We start from the raw sequence: 17425 nt of genomic DNA, 5'->3' as shown, positions 1-17425 counted from the left end.
GCACACAATCAATATATTTTAAATACGGTTTTGAGTCGAGGGATGAAAAAGAAAGGGAATGTCATTGAGTGGGAACAGAGGACAAGGTCAGCAGATTATGGCTAATTAACCCCAACCTCAGTTTTCTCTCCCAGTGGCAAGCACACTTCACTCCTTCCTCATTCTGCTAAGTTTTCCCAATAAGTACCATAAGGAAAATTTCCGCTCAGTTAATTTCACCATGCCTCTTTGGAAGCACTCATTTGCTGTCCACTCTGCAGTGAAGTTTTAGAATGTGCAAACACCAGCTGTCAAATCTTTTCCTGCCTGGGAGGGCCATTACAGCGGACAGCGATTGAACTTTCTCATCAACAACAATGATGCTCTTCTTACAGAAAGTGCTTCAGGATAGTTTTTCTTTGGCACAGCAAGCAAGGGCGAATCGCTGTGAATTCTAATTGTAGCCATGTTTGTAAATTGTGTTTTTCAACATGTTATTTTATGGCATCTTGGCATTTATTTTGAAGAAACACACACACACTCAACCAATGGACAAAATGTTGATCTGAAATCATGGAATGGATTTTTTTATATAGCCAGCAGTATAGCGCATGGTATGCACTCTCCTCTGAAGTCTCCAGCCTGGATTTGAATCTCGGTCCAGTTATAAACTGGCATCCTGGTGTTCTGTAGGCGAGGTGATGCCTCAACGTGTGCACTCTTCTTCGGATAGCAGAGACTGCGTGCACATTGATAGTGGGGCACCAATTGGGCATAATCAGCAAGGCAATGAATGAATCAGCAAGGCAATCTCCCACAAGAGAGATGGGAAGGGAAGGAAATACTGAAACCAGCAAGTAAGAGGGTTGGGTTTGAAAGGGTTAGTGCATGTATGTTCATAGGTTAGGATGGGGGATGACATGAGGTTGCTCTGCACTGCCTGCTCGAAGTCCTGGAGGGAAGAGTGGGAAAGAAGGCAGTTCCATAGGATGGGAGAAGTGGCGATCGGTGGAATAATCGTTCGAGTCTGAGTCTGGGAGGTCGGCAACTTGAGCCCTCACCAAGTCATACGAAAGACTTTTAAAAAAAAAGGTACATGCTGCTTAATCAGGAAAGACTTGACATCAGCAATGATGGATTCAACTACTTTGTTTGTAAGTTGAAGTGAGCTCACTGGTCTGTATTGTTTTTTCCTTCCATCTTTGTAGATGTTATTGATGTTTGCTGACTTCCATGCTGATTAGAACACAGCCAAAGGAGAAAGACAGACTAAATATGGCAGACAAAAAGGAAGCAAGAATGGTAGAGCATAATTTGAGAATGTGGGTATTCATGCCATCAGGGCCCATTGTTGAAGCAACTTCAAGGCTAAACAGAATTTTCTCTATCCTCTAAGATGAGAATGATACAAAGTCCAGTGGACAGTTCGTTCAAGCGGCATGGGTTAGGTACACAAGATTTGGAGGCAAAGATGGAGTTTACACATTCTGCTTTTCTTTGGAAGAGTATCCAATCATGCCGTTTAAGTTGAGGAATGGGTTGCAGGGGGTGGGGGGGGGGGCATATTCCAGAGACAAATTTGATTCGGTGCCACTAATATTTGGAAGAAGACTGGTTGGATGGTTCAAAATTGAAATTTGCAAGGTGGCATTTTCTAGCATGCCTTTGCATCGACACACAGTTGTTGTGAGCCTACTGGAATGAATCTCAGTTGTTTTAGCTCTTCATGATGAGAAAATAAGCTACTTGACCACAACTTCCTTTCCACTATATTCAGTGTACATGGGCCTGGATGATGGATAAGATAGCCTCAGGCATGAGGGATAAACGGATGCATGAGAGAAAGTAGACTTTTGTGAAAGTATTCCCAGGCAGAATCAATATCAGTGAGAGAAAGTAGACTTTTGTGAAAGTATTCCCAGGCAGAATCAATATCAGTTGCTGATGAGAGAAAGTAGACTTTTGTGAAAGTATTCCCAGGCAGAATCAATATCAGTTGCTGTAGAGATGGTGGCTCAATCCTTTTGTGAGAGGGCAGATGCAATTCCTGCAGTCTGCTCATATTTCGTTATTGCAAATTGGTGAAGTGGAGTTTCGTTACTGCATTTTTGGCATATAAGTTTATGTGGAGTACAAGTCGAATTGGCTAATTTTCCCATTTTTCTTTCCTTCATTCATAGATAGGTCGATTTGGAGTGTAAGACAAAGCCAGATCAACTACGGTAGTTCTGCCTGGCAGAACAATAGAGGTGTTGCTTCCTCCCCAGCACGGTCACAATACATCGCTGCCTGCAGTCCTACCATGGTGATGAATATTAATGAGCTGCTTTGTGCATATTATTTGAACTACTTTGTGGGATGACTTTTTGGATAAATTAGGAATGTAAATAGTTTTCCAACATGTTTTTTTTTAATAATATGTACAGTATTTTATGTACAACATGTACAACATGAGCAGTATTTTATACAAGGTAAGAATCATTATCACCACTACTCCACCAGCTCATAGCACATTTTGCCAGTTCCGAACACATTTCTCACTGACACCGTATTTCTTGTGCGTAGCAGCGCAGCCATCTTCCCACCATTTTCCTTTGCGAACTTAACTTACAACTAAACTGAAAAGCTGTTATGGCTTACCTGACTTTACAGGAGGCATTTTGAGATGATGTCGTAAGGGTGGATACATTTGATTTGGATTGAAAGGGATGGATCAAACATAATCGGTGAGTATGTGCTCATTGTTGATTGGATAATTTCACATGTGTCAGTGAGCAGAATAACGTTTAATTGCTCACCTATTCGGGAGATCCTGAAAACATGTAGTCCGGATGTCAAACACCATTTTTCAAGATGACCTTGCTTTAGGGTCCGCACAATGTTTTTCTGCATTTTTGTGATCACCAGACCATCTGAATGAATATTCCGATTGATGCCACTCTGACACCCTCAAGCATTTTTGTAGAAAATCATTAATATATGCAAATTAGCGGTGGCCATTGTCGAAATTACTATTTTTCTTCATATCTCCAGAAGTAAGTATCCAAACAGCCTGGTTGAGGTGTCCAAACCAATGTTTTTAGGGTCACTGGTCATGATAAACCCACTTAAAATTGAAGAACATTTAAATTTAGATCATTAATATGCAAATTAGCCATTGCCATTATCAAAATAATTTTTCTTAATATCTCCAGAAGTTAGCATCCAAACAGTCTGGTTGAGGTGTCCAAAGCCATGTTTTTAGGGTCACTGGTCATGATAAACCCTCTTGCAATTTGCTAACATTGAAATTTAGCTCATGAAGCTGAAAATTAGCAGTCACCATTATTGAAATTTAGATAAATAGACATATAGATAGAAAAAAAAACACCAGTCTTTGTGAATATAGATCACTTTATTATTCATACAGATTCAACAATTTGACAGTATGCAATGAAAGCAGCCAACAACATGAACAAAAGAAGACATTCCTGTGTAAATCAAATGTTCATATATCTATATATATATATATATATATATATATATATATATATATATATATATATATATATATATATATATATATATATATATATATGTATATATATATATCAGGTTTGTAAACCTTATATATATATATATATATATATATATATATATATATATATATATATATATATATATATATATATATATATATATATATATATATATATATATATATATATATATATATATATATATCAGGTTTGTAAACCTTATGAAGGCCACTTCAGTGCTTGGTGTTTCATTCAGTGTCAGAGTCATCATCAAGGGCAAATGCAGCAGCTGTCTTGGTGCGCTCATTCCTGCAGCCAGTATCTCCATGGCACGTCCAGAAAACTGTGCATGGTAACTTAGCTGCTGTGCAGCGGCATTGAGCTGTGTAGCATTGCTTGTCAGAAGAACATCCACATCGTATTAGCTCCAAGATCTCTGGTGGTGCAAGAGCGACGTTGGGCCGCAGCATAATTGGAAGTAATGATCTTGATGCCTCATCACGTTTCCATCCGTACTGAGTGGGATCCAGAGGTGGTGGCTGCAGCTCAGCAGCTGTCTTCCATATTGCTGTCTGGATATGAGTGCGTCACACGTTTTGTTCAAAGGACTCTGTAGTTGGTGGTAGAGCCTTTAGGTCTGGTGCTTTGATGGCATTTGGTTTTGCCATCTTCATAGACCACACCTCTTTGCGAACATTGGACATGTTGCTTCTCTCCTTGCTACCTACCATAGCAAACAGCCATGAACACAGTGGCTTCGGCTATGACATCGTCAATAGATGCATCCACATTTCCAAGTTTTTTTTTTTAAGTGAATGGTCTGCTGCGAGTGTCTTCTTGCCAATCAGTTTACCTCCACCATACATCTGGGCAACGGTGTCGCAACTTGTCAGTGCGTGTAAAGCTAGTAGGTCTTGCACCATCCCGGCATGCTTTCTGGCAGTGGCCCCATTGTTGATCAATGATTGGCCAGGACATGTTGCTTCCATTGTTATGCAGCATTGCAGATGAAGTTCTGCGAAGTGATACACAAGCAAGATGAACATATCAGTATCATCGCAGATGACTGTGATGCATTTTGCTCCATCTTCGGCAACTTTAGCGACTTGCTGAATCATGATGACATCTGTCTCCTCATGCGTCGTCTTCAAGTGCGACACCTTTGGCGTCAGTGGTGTATTTCCACTGGGGTAGACTCCTGTCCCGTAATGACGAGCCTGTGTTGGCTCTGCTTTCTCTGTTGACTAATGTCAATCAAATTCTGGCAAATCAGTTCTATCAGCTGAATTTTGTTCTCAGTTACTGACAGAACCACCAGCTGTGGAGGCATTGGAGTCTGATGGTTCAACCGAGGCCAGTGTGACCACTCCTCATTTTCATAAATGTCAAGGTGAGCCAATGAAAAAAAAACAATAATTCACAAGGTTTCGGAAAAGCGATGATAATAGAAAACCTATACGCCAAGAAAACCTATAGAAAACCAAGACTCCAAGGTGAACAACGAATAGCCAAGATCTTGTGAAAAAAGCCAAGGAGTGGTCACACTGCCTGTGGCACCTGCTCGCTTGCTGCCCAGGTCTTGCTAATCTTGTTCCACTCTTGATGCTGAAATCATGATATCTGTCAAATACTAGATATATGTCTGATTTGTCCACCTTTGCCATGATGTAGATCGTGAAGTTGTCAACAAAGTCTTGCACAATTCTTCTGTTCGGCCAATGAGTAACCCAGAGGATTTCACAACCATCTAAGATGGTGACTTCAGGTTGTGGACCCAGTCTTGTTGAGATTTCCACTTGGAGATTCTTCTTCAATGTCGACTTGGTCTTTGCTATTCTCATCTCCCCCTTTTCATCGAACATTGATGTTGGCACAGGTGCAAGCTCGTACTCTCAGACGTCACATAGCTTGTTGTTCGACTTTTTTGGAGTCCCATGACCCTGGAGTAGATGAGATTTAGATCACAAACCTCAGTAGATCCCACCCGCATGACTTTCCGTGTCACTGCCATAGTTATGACTTGTTTAGATAAGGGAGCGTTGAATCCTGCTGGCCAGCTTTCTTCATACGAATGCATCTGTGCTCGGCCAATGTCATCTGCCCTTGGCGCGTTCACCTTCTCCGGTCCAATTCTGCCAGTTACAATGTTGACAACTCTGTCTGCATGTTCGTTTGGGTCAAATGGGTCGATACAGGAGTGGAGTTTTCTCCTTATCTTATCTCGGTCCTCTGCATCAGATCGTATGCGTGATGGCTTCTCTTCCTTGTGAATGGTCATCTCTGTGACTATGTGCCCCTCAGACATATCTGTGAGATTGTGGACTATCTGACTAAACGTGTGCATACTATAGGCCCACTTCTTCAGTGTAGAAGGCTTCATTGTAATGCCAACGATTCCATGTATGCCATGACCGTAGCGCATGCACGTGGACTCGATGTACATATCCGACCATATGCCGTTCCATAGGCCCTTCTTGTGCCACATCACGTGATCTCCTTTTAAGAACACTTCCAGAATGTCTCCATGAAGCCTTTCCATCGATTGAAGGTCGTAGAGCCCATATCTTCCATCGTCGTGATGTCCAGTCGTGAAGAAGTAGGGGAGTGTCTCCTTCATTGCCCAATGATGTAATGGCCAGTCTCCTTCACGCTCAGCACGAGCAAACGCCATCATGATGAATACAGGTTTCACAAGGTTCTGTACCCATAGTTGTGTGGTCATGCTCTTTGTTGCTTTGGTTTCAAGAGTGTCCATTAAGTCTTCATGACTTTCTGCCTGAGCCACGCTGGAACGAAGGACCTCCTCAGTCACCAATCGCAGGGCCCTGAGTTTTGGGGAAACTTTTTTCCACCAAGCATATGAGCAACACCTCCAAAGGCAGATTTCATCATGTCTTCCAGCCCACTTTCAGCCATCAAGTTCCCCACACAACCGATGAAACTCATAAGGGTGTGCATGCCGCCCAGCATTGGTATGAACTGGGTAAATCGCTCAGGATAAACCCATTTAACATTAACGGCCACTCGATACAGCTGTTGGTCGTTTGTGAAGATGGTTACGGTTTGTCCACACTCTGCGGTCAAGCGGTTTCCCTCCTCCATTGCTGTAAACATCGTTTCCGGATCAGCTGGATCCATATCTATGAGTGGTGTATAAATGGCCCTCGTTGCAGGTTGGATGGATTGTCCTTGCTCTCTGCAGAGCTTCGTATTAAAGCCACCAAACTCTGGTGTGTTCTGATCAGAAGTGATTTGCTTTAGAAAAGAGAAATCCATATATTGAACTCTCCTAAGTTGTATAGCTCGATGAGCCAATACGCGGAGAGGTAACACCACACGTGTGGCTTCTTCAACTGGCATCGCTAGTTTCTCAGGTCTCTTGTACCTTTGAACCGAAATGTCTTCTGTCACAGGTGTCTTCATTTCATCATGGGTCAATCGTCTGATGATGGCTTCATCTTCAGATGTGGAAGATATCTCTTGATCTTTTATGGGAAGTAGTACTGCAAGAGAACGTGTTGAAACGAGTCCATTCTGGGATGAGATATTTGTGTCGAAGTTGTCAGCAACAACCTGAACAAGGCCACATTCAGTATTGGCGGTTCCCCTAATCCCGGAGTGAACAGTTGCAGACTTTGCTGCTGATCCCTTGAAACGCTGAAACTAATCATAGGAACAGGTCACATGATAGTTGTACAACTGCTCGATGAGGCTTTTACAACTGACTGGAACTCCCAGTGCTATTTGGAGTGTAGTTGATCGATTGGTGATCATATTCGTTATGATGTTTCCTATCAGAGCTCCTGGAAATGTGCAGTCCAGTTTAGCTGATATTTTGAAGAGTAGCAATTGAAGGGTTGAACTCACTGCTTCATTAGAAATATCTATATTAATTCTAGTCTGATATAAGAACTGGGGTCGGATGACGACTGCTTAGATTCCTGTGCAACCTTCTTAGCAATTCGTTCTGTGAAAACATCAATGGCGTCATCTTCATCTGATGCTACGAAGTTGATCGCAGTAGATGCTCTGCTGCTAAACAAGATTAAACTAGCAACACCTTCACCAGACAGAAAAAGAAGCTCAGAGCCAAGTATGTCCAACAATTTGGATAACAGGGTTCATCGAGAGTATAGCTTCCCTCCATGATCCTTTTATATATTGCAGACTTCGACTGAATTCCAGATGCGCAGCATGTCGTTTTTCATCGATAGGATGGTAGAACTGACAGCTGGCTCAATGTCCTGAGTTTCTCTGCCACTGTGTGCAAGCTGCAACAGAACGGGGTGCCATGAAGGACTTTCTGCTGTCATCATGATATCTCGCATCAGCAGCATAAAGATCGCAGATTGCGTCCATTAATCGTATCTTGACCTGGCATGCATCCTTCATCCTGGCGGGAATCGATAACATCTAGAATAGTTTGTTTGAAAGTTGTCCGATCAACACGATCTGCAGTCCAACAAAGGAGAACTCGCCGCCAACGATTTGGATTCTTCTTATCAAAGTCCATGATGCACTTTTCTCCGCAAAAAATGCAATGTTCTTCAAAGTCAAATACTGTCATCTTTGAATGGCGGCTTCTTTTGCTTGTTGAAGCATCTTCCAAACAGATATTACTCATTCGTTTCAAGTGTCTTTCTATGTGTGAGCGTGATGTGTACGTTGACACACAGTCTCTATGGCATTTGAGCTCGATAGATTTGTCTGCCTGTAATCTCTGTTCAAGCTCTTCATGTATACCATCTTGTCTTGCTTTGCTTGACCGGATGATACTTCGCACTCTGTCTGAACCAACTGTTAACAGAGGTTTTCCAGCTTTAGTTGCATCGCAGGGACTGAAGAAACAGTCTCCCATGGTGATGGAGCCTCAACCTGAAACAATAGAGATAATTATAAAAATGAGCAAACATTTAATTTGTATGTTCGTATTTTAAAAAATTCTCAGGAAATAGGTTCCACCCTGTGTACTTTTAAAAAAATCAATAAAATACACACTTGCTTTCAGACAGATCATGTTAAATAATAATAAAAAACTTGCTTGCAAATAATATCAATCATTCTACTGTATCGGAAGACATTACTCTTACTTAAAACTCAGTTCTCCATGTTTCTTTCATTACATTACAAGCTTCAACTTACTTGATCAGAAACAGTTCATGCTGTTGATCTTCTGAGGTCAGCCATTTCTTCACAACTGTACTGGGGATAAATGGCTCTGCGCAAGTTATTTTCAAACAGTTTTGTTGTTGTTGTATAACTGTACTGCAAAAACGCCGATCGACACGGACAAATTCAGGGGGTAGGGTTATGCTAATTTCCATATCGATGAGCTAAATTTCAATGTTATCAAATTGTAAGTGGGTTTATCATGACCAGTGACACTAAAAACATGGGTGTAGACACCTCAACCAGGCTGTTTGGATGCTTACTTCTGGAGATATGAAGAAAAATTGTTATTTTGATAATGGCGACAGCTAATTTGCATATTAATGAGCTAAATTTAAATGTTATTAAATTTTAAGTGTGTTTATCATGACCAGTGACCCGAAAAACATGGGTGTAGACACCTCAACCAGGCTATTTGGATGCTTACTTCTGGAGATATTAAGAAAAATAGTAATTTCGACAATGGCCACCGCGAATTTGCACATTAATGGGTTTCTGCAAAAATGCTCAAGGGTGCCAGAATGGCATCAATCGGAATATTCATTCAGATGGTCTGGTGATCACAAAAATGCAGAAAAACATTATGCGGACCCAAATGCACGCTTTTCTGGCCAACACTCGGACTAATCTACCTCTCTCCAATATACAAATTCAAAGTCATAAACCAACGAGCAGTACCATTGTTCCAATGCAGTTGCAGAATAATAAACTAGCCACAAGTGGAAGTCATTAAACTAGATTTCAAAACAAGGAAACAAACTCCTCACTATCCACAAAATGTTCCACAAAAATCGTTGCATCCTGAAAATGTCCCTGCCGAGATGAGAAGGAGATTGCGGCCTGATGGAGCTCAACGAAGTGTACAGATTGTCAACTGTGGGACTCGTTGAGAACATGAAAAGTTAAACCTACTACAGAATCCAATTTGTATGCAGAAATGAAGACAGCAAGCCAGAGAAGGTATCCCTAGCCCACCTTGTAAAAAATTTCCAAAAACAGGTGCTGAAACAGAAGCATCATTGAATACACCATCATTGAATACAGCTCCACCGATTGCAAAAAAGACAAAATAAAAATATAAAGCAAAATATAAACACTTTTACAGTTCACCAACAACTGAGAGAATGATAAAATAGCAGGGAAATATTTTGAAAAAAAAAGAGTTGGACAGATTGGGCATAGAAAAACAAGACTCATTGAAATAGTAAGAAGAGGTCAGCTCAAATGGAGAATGAATCATTGTAAATGTCAAAGACCATGGACATCATACAAATGGCTTTAAGAAGATGGCAGGACTGAGCAAGTTGGACAGGTATACATTCTGCAAGGTCGAAACAGAAAGCACGAGTCACCTCCTATCAGGATGTAAATTCCTAATGTCAGAGCAGCTGTACACACAAAGTCACAACAGACTATGTAGAGTAATCCTTTGGCACTCGGCAAAACTTTGATATCCCAGTTTCAAAAAACTCATGGAAACATGAAACAAAAGCGATAATTGAAAACGACGTAATGCTCACGTACGTCCTGTTGATCCCACCGAGCGTGACCATAGAAAACAAAGCATTGTGACTGCATATCGTGCTTATCGGTGAGAAAAAGAAAGGGCTGCTTTGCGAATTGAGGTGTCAGTTCCCAGCCTCATTGGCCTAAACAACGCAAAAATCAAGACAATGGCTAAATACTAGGATCTCAAAAATGATGTAAAATATATTGGAAGCTCAAGAGCATCAAATTGTACCAGTGATTATTGGAGCAATGGGAATGATAAATACGAACGTCACAGAGATCTTAAAAACCATCCCCGGGAATTCCACGATAAAACAAACTACAATTGAAAACTTTCCGGGGCTCAGTTACGATGCTGAAAAAGAGTCCTCAGAACAAAACTTAGTGAACAACAAAACTTCACAACTTGGTCCATGAATTGGGATCTCTTACCCAAATGGAGATGGATACTTCAACCTGAGGAGGGCTCTGACAACCAATGGTAGACACACAGAAGCAAGGATCTTGCTCAGCTTACACAAGACACAGGAAAAATACATCTGGAACATGAGATGTGAATGTTTGTTTCGTTCTTGGCACAAAAACCCTAAAGTTGCCTTCTTGATCGATCTACATAAGGCAGGCATATGGACTCAAAATTGTGTTTCGTCCAAAGTCAAAGCATAATATCTCGCCTCAACAAACATTTTGCAGTCGTACATCTCAAACAATATGTCCCGCACCAAATTATGGACGGAAAGTCGTAAACATGTTACCACACTACACCACACACTGCCTAAATGACAGAGTTTGTGACAATCATGAAAGGTTATTGATGGGAATACCAAACAGGCCAAGCTGCATTTCAGCGTACTTTGGTGAATGGGTATAGTGCTCTCTCTTTTGCATTGAAAAGCTTTCCCTGGCAGTGTGTTGACAAGTTCAGGCCATAATCTCTCAGATAACTCAAAGTAATTTATTTTCAACATCCTGCTGATCATCCTCTCAATGCATCAAGTTGGCCGTCCTGCTGGACTCATCGTCGACACACTATCTGTTCATTTCAATGCATTTGGCCCTTTGCCCTCTTTTCTAGTTCTTCAATTCACCGTTTCTTCTGTACACGCACTTTGAACAAGATTCCTTTTCACATTTTGCTTTGGCTCATTATTCATTCTTATTGAGCCCATTAAATGCTTAAAAGCATATTCTAAGGTTTTAGTTATTTGAGTATTCTATGTGGAAAGCCGTCTCTTATCTCATTGTACCAGCATGCTCTTCTTATTCTGAGGATTTAAACGAAACTTTGAAAATCGTCTTATATTTTAAACTTCTCATTATTCTCTTTCGCAAGGCGCAGAGGTTGCTTACCATGGCTTCTGAAGAATTAACTTAATGTCCCATGGAGCTTGGATTGCATTTATTTGGATTGTCTGCTGTTTTGGATTTCATAATTTGTATAAAAAAAAAATGATCATGTCGTGTTGGATATTTTACCATCTGCACAATAAACACGCAACTTTGATATGTTTACATATATATATATATATATATATATATATATATATATATATATATATATACATACATACATACATACATACATACATACATACATACATACACATACATTGAAAGTGCTTAGAGGTTACACACAAGGATATACACAGGGAACTTTGGTGCTGGAAGAGGTCATTTGTCCATTTTGCCTGCGCTGCACCAACCCCAGTATCCATCACCCATCCACACATAAGCTACCTGCAAGTTCTGGCAATATTATCATACCACTCCATGTCATGCATCCAGATATCCAATTCCCATTTAAATCTATCCACCTCCTCCACGGTCACCACCTTTCTGGGGAGACCATTCCATGCATTAACCGCTCTGACTGAAAAAAAAACCCTGCTTTAAAAATCTCCAAATGCTCTTCTTTACCTCAATTTATGGCATCTGGTCCTCACATCTGTCCACTCTGCTGTAAAACTTCACTGCCCCTATCTTGTCCATACCTTTCAATATCTTAAACATCTCAATCAAATCCTTTCATAATCGCCTCCTTTCTCATGCATAAAGTCCTGTCACCTTCAACTGTTCCTCATGGCTTAGCCGAACTAGGCCTTGAATCAATCTGGTATCCCTATGCATGCTGTACACTCTCAATGGCAGCTATGTCGTTCCATGGATGTGGTGACTGTGTTATCTGCTTACCCAACCCCACCCCCATATATACAGCATTCCTGAATCTAATCACCCCCCTCTCTGATACCTACCTTACCTCCAAGCTTTGTGTCTTCTGCACATTTAGAAAGTTGACTCTTCACCCCACTGTCCAAATCATTGATGTAAATTTTAAATAATAATGGTGTCAGTACTGACCCCAAACCCAAGCTCAAACAGCCAGACATCCTCCCACTCACAGCCAATCTTTGCTTCCAATCACTCACCTCCATGACCAACCTCCGATATGCTACGTGTCAAATGCCTTCTGAAAGTCGAGATGTGCATCCTCCACCGCACTTCCCTCATCCACCCAATCATCAACTACTTCATAGAATTCCAAAAATTTGTTAAACATGATCTCCCTTTGGTAAATCCGTGCTGCCTACCTTTAATTAATTTGAAATTATTCAAATGTTTCCCCATCCATTCCTTTATTAGCATCTCCAACACCTTTCCCACAACTGAAGTCAAGGTCTATAGTTTCTCAATTCTTCTCTGGAACCTTTTTGAAATAGTGGTGTTATAATTGCTACTTTCCAATCCTCTGGTACCCATGCTGACTCCAACGAGCTGTTGAAGTCTTCAAGATATCTGCGAGCACCATGCATCTCTGTTCTGCCACCTCCCACAATACTCCAGGATGCATATTATCTGGCCCTGGAGCTTGATCATCTCTTAATTTTTCCAGCTGCCTTTTCACTTCCCTCGAACCTCACTTGGATCTCTTATAAAAGCCCTTGCTCACCACTGAGATGCAGTGGCCTGCAAAAGTATTCATGTCCCACCAATAACGCCACATTTAGATGAATTATGAATGATGTAGACATAATTTTTACAAATGAACTATTTTTTTTATTAATAACTGGAGAGGTCAAACGAAACATTGTTATACTTGAAGGAGGTGACGTGTCAGGAATACCTGCAAAAAAATGTACAAATTATAATTCACTGGTTGTAAAACAATTTGGCTCCTTCGGTCAGTACTTGGTGAAATCACCTTTTGCAGCAATGACTGCTACGAGTCTTTTTGGGGAGATCTCTCCCAGCTTTGCACAGTGAGATGGTGAAATCTTTGCCCATTATTCAAGTGAGAATTACTCTCATTCTGCCAAGTTTGATGGGATTGTTGATGGACTGCAATCTTCAAGTTTTACCATAATTGTTCAATTGGGTTCAAGTCAGGACTGACTGGGCCACTCAAGAACATTTATTTTTTTCTTATTCAGCTACTCTAGTGTGGCTTCAGCTTTGTGCTTCAGATCATTGTCCTGCTGAAATGTGAATCTCCTACCCAGATTCATGGTCGACTCAAACATGTTTTCATTAAGGATTCTCCTGTACTTTGCACCATCCATTGTCCCTTCTATCCTGACAAGCTTGCCAGTCCCTGCTGATGAAAAGCAGCTCCATAACATGATCCTTCCACCACCATGCTTGACATTAGGGATAGTGTTGACTGGGTGATGTGCAGTGTTCGGCTTGTGCCAGATGATTAGATGATAAATGCAGTTTCTGGGACGCCCATTCAAATGAATAGGGGAAAAGGGAAAAACTTTCTGACCCAAGTGCCAAAAGCTCAAAATAGGAGACTCATTTTCTCCCCACCAATCCCCTTCCCCTCCCATACAAGCAAATGTAAAATTGAGACTCATTTCCTCCCCCTCCCATACAAGCAAATGTAAAATTGAGATGAAAGATTGAGACTTACTGATTAAAGCACTTCTTCCCTTTCATATTTTCATTCCACTCAAAGAGCGAACCAACGAATATTTGCCCATGTTCTACTTTAGGGAATAACTTAATTTTGTTGTAACATTCATTTCCTTCGAGTATATTCCCAAAGAATAACTTAGAACTTGGTTCTTGGTTTAAGTATCTTTGTTGAGCGGAAATGAAATGATAAACTTCTCTTCATGCTCTTGTCTGACCACCTCCTGAGCCACATATCATTTTGAGATTGTAGTAAATAGTTTTTCCATTGTTCAATTGATAACCATCAAAGTTTTCAGTCCATTCAAGGATATTTATTTTTATTCTTTACATCCTCCAATTTATTTGTAATTAAATTTATCCACTTATTTGTTTTATCCACTTTTACCCCGGTTATTTTTTCAATAAGACTTATTTGATATTTCTCACATTCTTTATGTTTCCCATTTAAATACCAAGGCTGATTAAATCTCCACCCTTTGGTTTGGTTATTGCTTGGTTCTATAATTTATAAATCAGTAAAAAGATGGCAGTAGCCTGTTAAAATTCCCAACCCAATATTTTAACACTTATACTTATAACCCTTAGGGAGACGATTGATTCCATTCTCTGAAATATATATTTTATCATCAAAAGCTCCTAATGCTTTCTTATTTATCTCTTCTGTATATAATTGATGTTTATAACTTCTTATTGTCTTCATTTTTCTGTACTCTTCCTTCGTTAAGGTTAAACAGTTGTACTAATGTTTAAATTTTATTGTTTCCTTGATTATATTTTTCTTTATTCCCTTTAGCTTCTTATCACACCTTTCAATGTTATTATTATCAATATATGTGAAAGCATAAGACTGATCTCAATCCCATAAATTCAATCATGACCTTCTCACCCAATTCATCTTTAAACTTTCCAATAACCTTTTTATTGTTTGATGAAAACAACACATCACCTGATTTATAATTACTTGTATCATATTGTTGTGGGCCGGGGGTCAGTGGCGAGAATGACCACTAGGTGGGGAAGTTTACGCCGTCTCCCACCGGTCTCCCCGGAATTATAGGCCGTCGCTCTGGATAACTCTGAAGCCGGCGGGTCGATTAATCGACCGTGAAACGCCAATATCTCGACCGTGTGGCGTAGGGTTAATTGTCTAGATCCCAATATACCTAAATAACCACGCAGTCTTGGCTACCGGGGATTCAGACCCTCAGCACATCTTTCTCGAACCGGGTCACTCTACCGACTGCGGTAGAGTTCCAACTACTGACTACCAACTCCGGTTCAGTTGCAGCCGAGCGGAAACTGCCAAAGCCGTGCCGGCTTGGATTAATGGATTATCAGGGATGAAACCCTGTCTGAACTCAGACCTGGACCATGCTGGACCAAATAAAGAAAGGAAGGAAACGAGCTGGGAACATTTCTAATAATTTATTTACAATAAAAGACAAGGAGGCAAGACTTGAAGCGAATATGCAGAGCAGGAATTTACAATGATTCAAAGCACTTATTCAATTCTACTTATAGACAGGCCCACATGCAGTCACACACACACAAAAAGAAAAGAAACCCCAGGGTTTTTATTGGACCCTCCAGCTGATGAGAGAGACGAGCTCAGGTCAGATTTCGGATGGGCACTTGTGGGTCGTCGAAGGTCCCAGCCGCACGTGCGGGACTCGTGGCTCATGGCGGCAGCCGCATGGAGCAATCAGAGCTCCGGAGTGGAGATCAGGGTTGCGGATGGGACCGACCAAGGCTCCACGAACAGGCTGGTTCACTCACTCCCCAGCCCAACCACCGTCAACCAACTTGGAACCACTCAAGTACTCCAGATCTCCCAGCACCAACGCCAATGACCACCACAACGGAGTCTGCTCGGGGATATATATATATATATATATATATATATATATATATATATATATATATATATATATATATATATATATATATATATATATATATATATATATATCTCCTCCCACACGGGGAGGGGCCTTGGTGAGAATCATCTCGCTGTCCATCCCTCATTGGCCTACGGCCGCACCCGACCGGGGCGGAGGCGTGGCCCCTGTTCGGAGACCCCATATTCTCCACGTGGCCACGTGACCTCGCGCAGAGCAAGAGGGTCTGCCCTGAAAGGCCCACCGTACAAAAACTATCGTTCGTGGGGCCCGAGGACCGGAACCGCGAGGCCCCCCCTCTCGGCAAGTCAAGGTACGAGCAGCCAGCGGGTGGTGATGGAGCGTGATGGGGAGGTTTGGGATGGCTTGTTGGATGTAAAATCTAACTAAAGACATCACAACTCACAGATTTAATCCTCCCGCTAAACAAAAAGACGGGGTCCTGACGACACATGTACTTACCGGCATAACGAACTTTGGGACCTGAATGTTGAGTGTGCATGGTTTCCAGATTCGTAACAATATATATCAATATTATCAATCATATCCTCATATACATCACTTGTCTTAATTTCTTATATAAAACCTCTGTATCCATACATAACAATGACACATGATCCTTGTACTTTGATTTTAAATTATTACAGCAATAGTCATACATTAACGACTTTGACAAGTCAAGAATTGATGTTCCTATATAAATAGGTTTATCCATTTCAATATTCTCTTTTTTCAAATGAATTGCACAAAAGTTCTCTGAAAACACCTCTGCTCGCTCAAACTTGGTCTATTAATTAACTTTGAAGCCTGTTTCCAAGATGTAGCAAGTCTTATTTTTTTGTCGATTCCTAACATTTTCCATAGTCTTTCCAAATACAGCATTATTCATGAATTTATAAAAGTCCTCAAAATCTGTTTATGCTTCTGTTCTCATTTTTGTATTAAAATCAATATACTTCTTTAACCAATGACTTTGTTTCATTTTCAAAATCCTATGAATTTTCCTCACTCTCAACCCAGCAGATAAATATTGTCTCAAGTTCCTTTGATGCAAAACATAACTTTCTTTATCATTTAATGTCGTAAGTAGTTTTTCTGGAGATTTACCTTTTATATTAAATGACTGTTTAGTTGGTAATCACTTAACCATTCTTTTCTTGGACTTTATTTATCAGGGGCATAAGGTATATCTTTGTTTGTTATGAAGTTTTTCTGGATATTTTAAATCAACCTCAAAATAATATCCAACTTCAGCCTCATCCAATTCTTTTTCAGAGGAGACAACAATGTCTTGTAAAACTTTTTCATAATGTTTTTCTTTAACCCATTTAAGTTTTCCATAAGGTAAAGATTGAGACATAGCCCACCCATACAAATTGTTAGCATCATAATACATCAGGTAAGAGTTGTCCTCATTCTTATTATAATCAGGAAGAT

The 17425-nt window shown here is 40.5% G+C and overlaps 1 protein-coding gene across 4 annotated transcripts in view; it reads left to right on the top strand.

Annotated features, from left to right (window-relative positions):
* LOC147027562 (MAGUK p55 subfamily member 2-like) overlaps nt 1-17425 on the top strand; it is a 745773-nt gene that overhangs the window by 402788 nt on the left and 325560 nt on the right. Inside the window, exon 2 of one of the 4 annotated variants that reach the window (XM_085877076.1) lies at nt 2160-2284. The exons of the other annotated variants lie outside the window; for them this stretch is intronic. Coding sequence (XP_085733202.1) covers nt 2282-2284 — 3 coding nt within the window. The 5' untranslated portion in view covers nt 2160-2281. The remainder of the gene's footprint in view (nt 1-2159; nt 2285-17425) is intronic. 4 annotated transcript variants of the gene reach the window in all.

The sequence above is a fragment of the Eptatretus burgeri genome, chromosome 4 (assembly GCF_056783735.1).
Source record: "Eptatretus burgeri isolate ZD-2024b chromosome 4, Ebu_testis_v1, whole genome shotgun sequence".
Lineage (NCBI taxonomy): Eukaryota > Metazoa > Chordata > Myxini > Myxiniformes > Myxinidae > Eptatretus > Eptatretus burgeri.
This window is presented reverse-complemented; position numbering and strand designations above follow the sequence as displayed.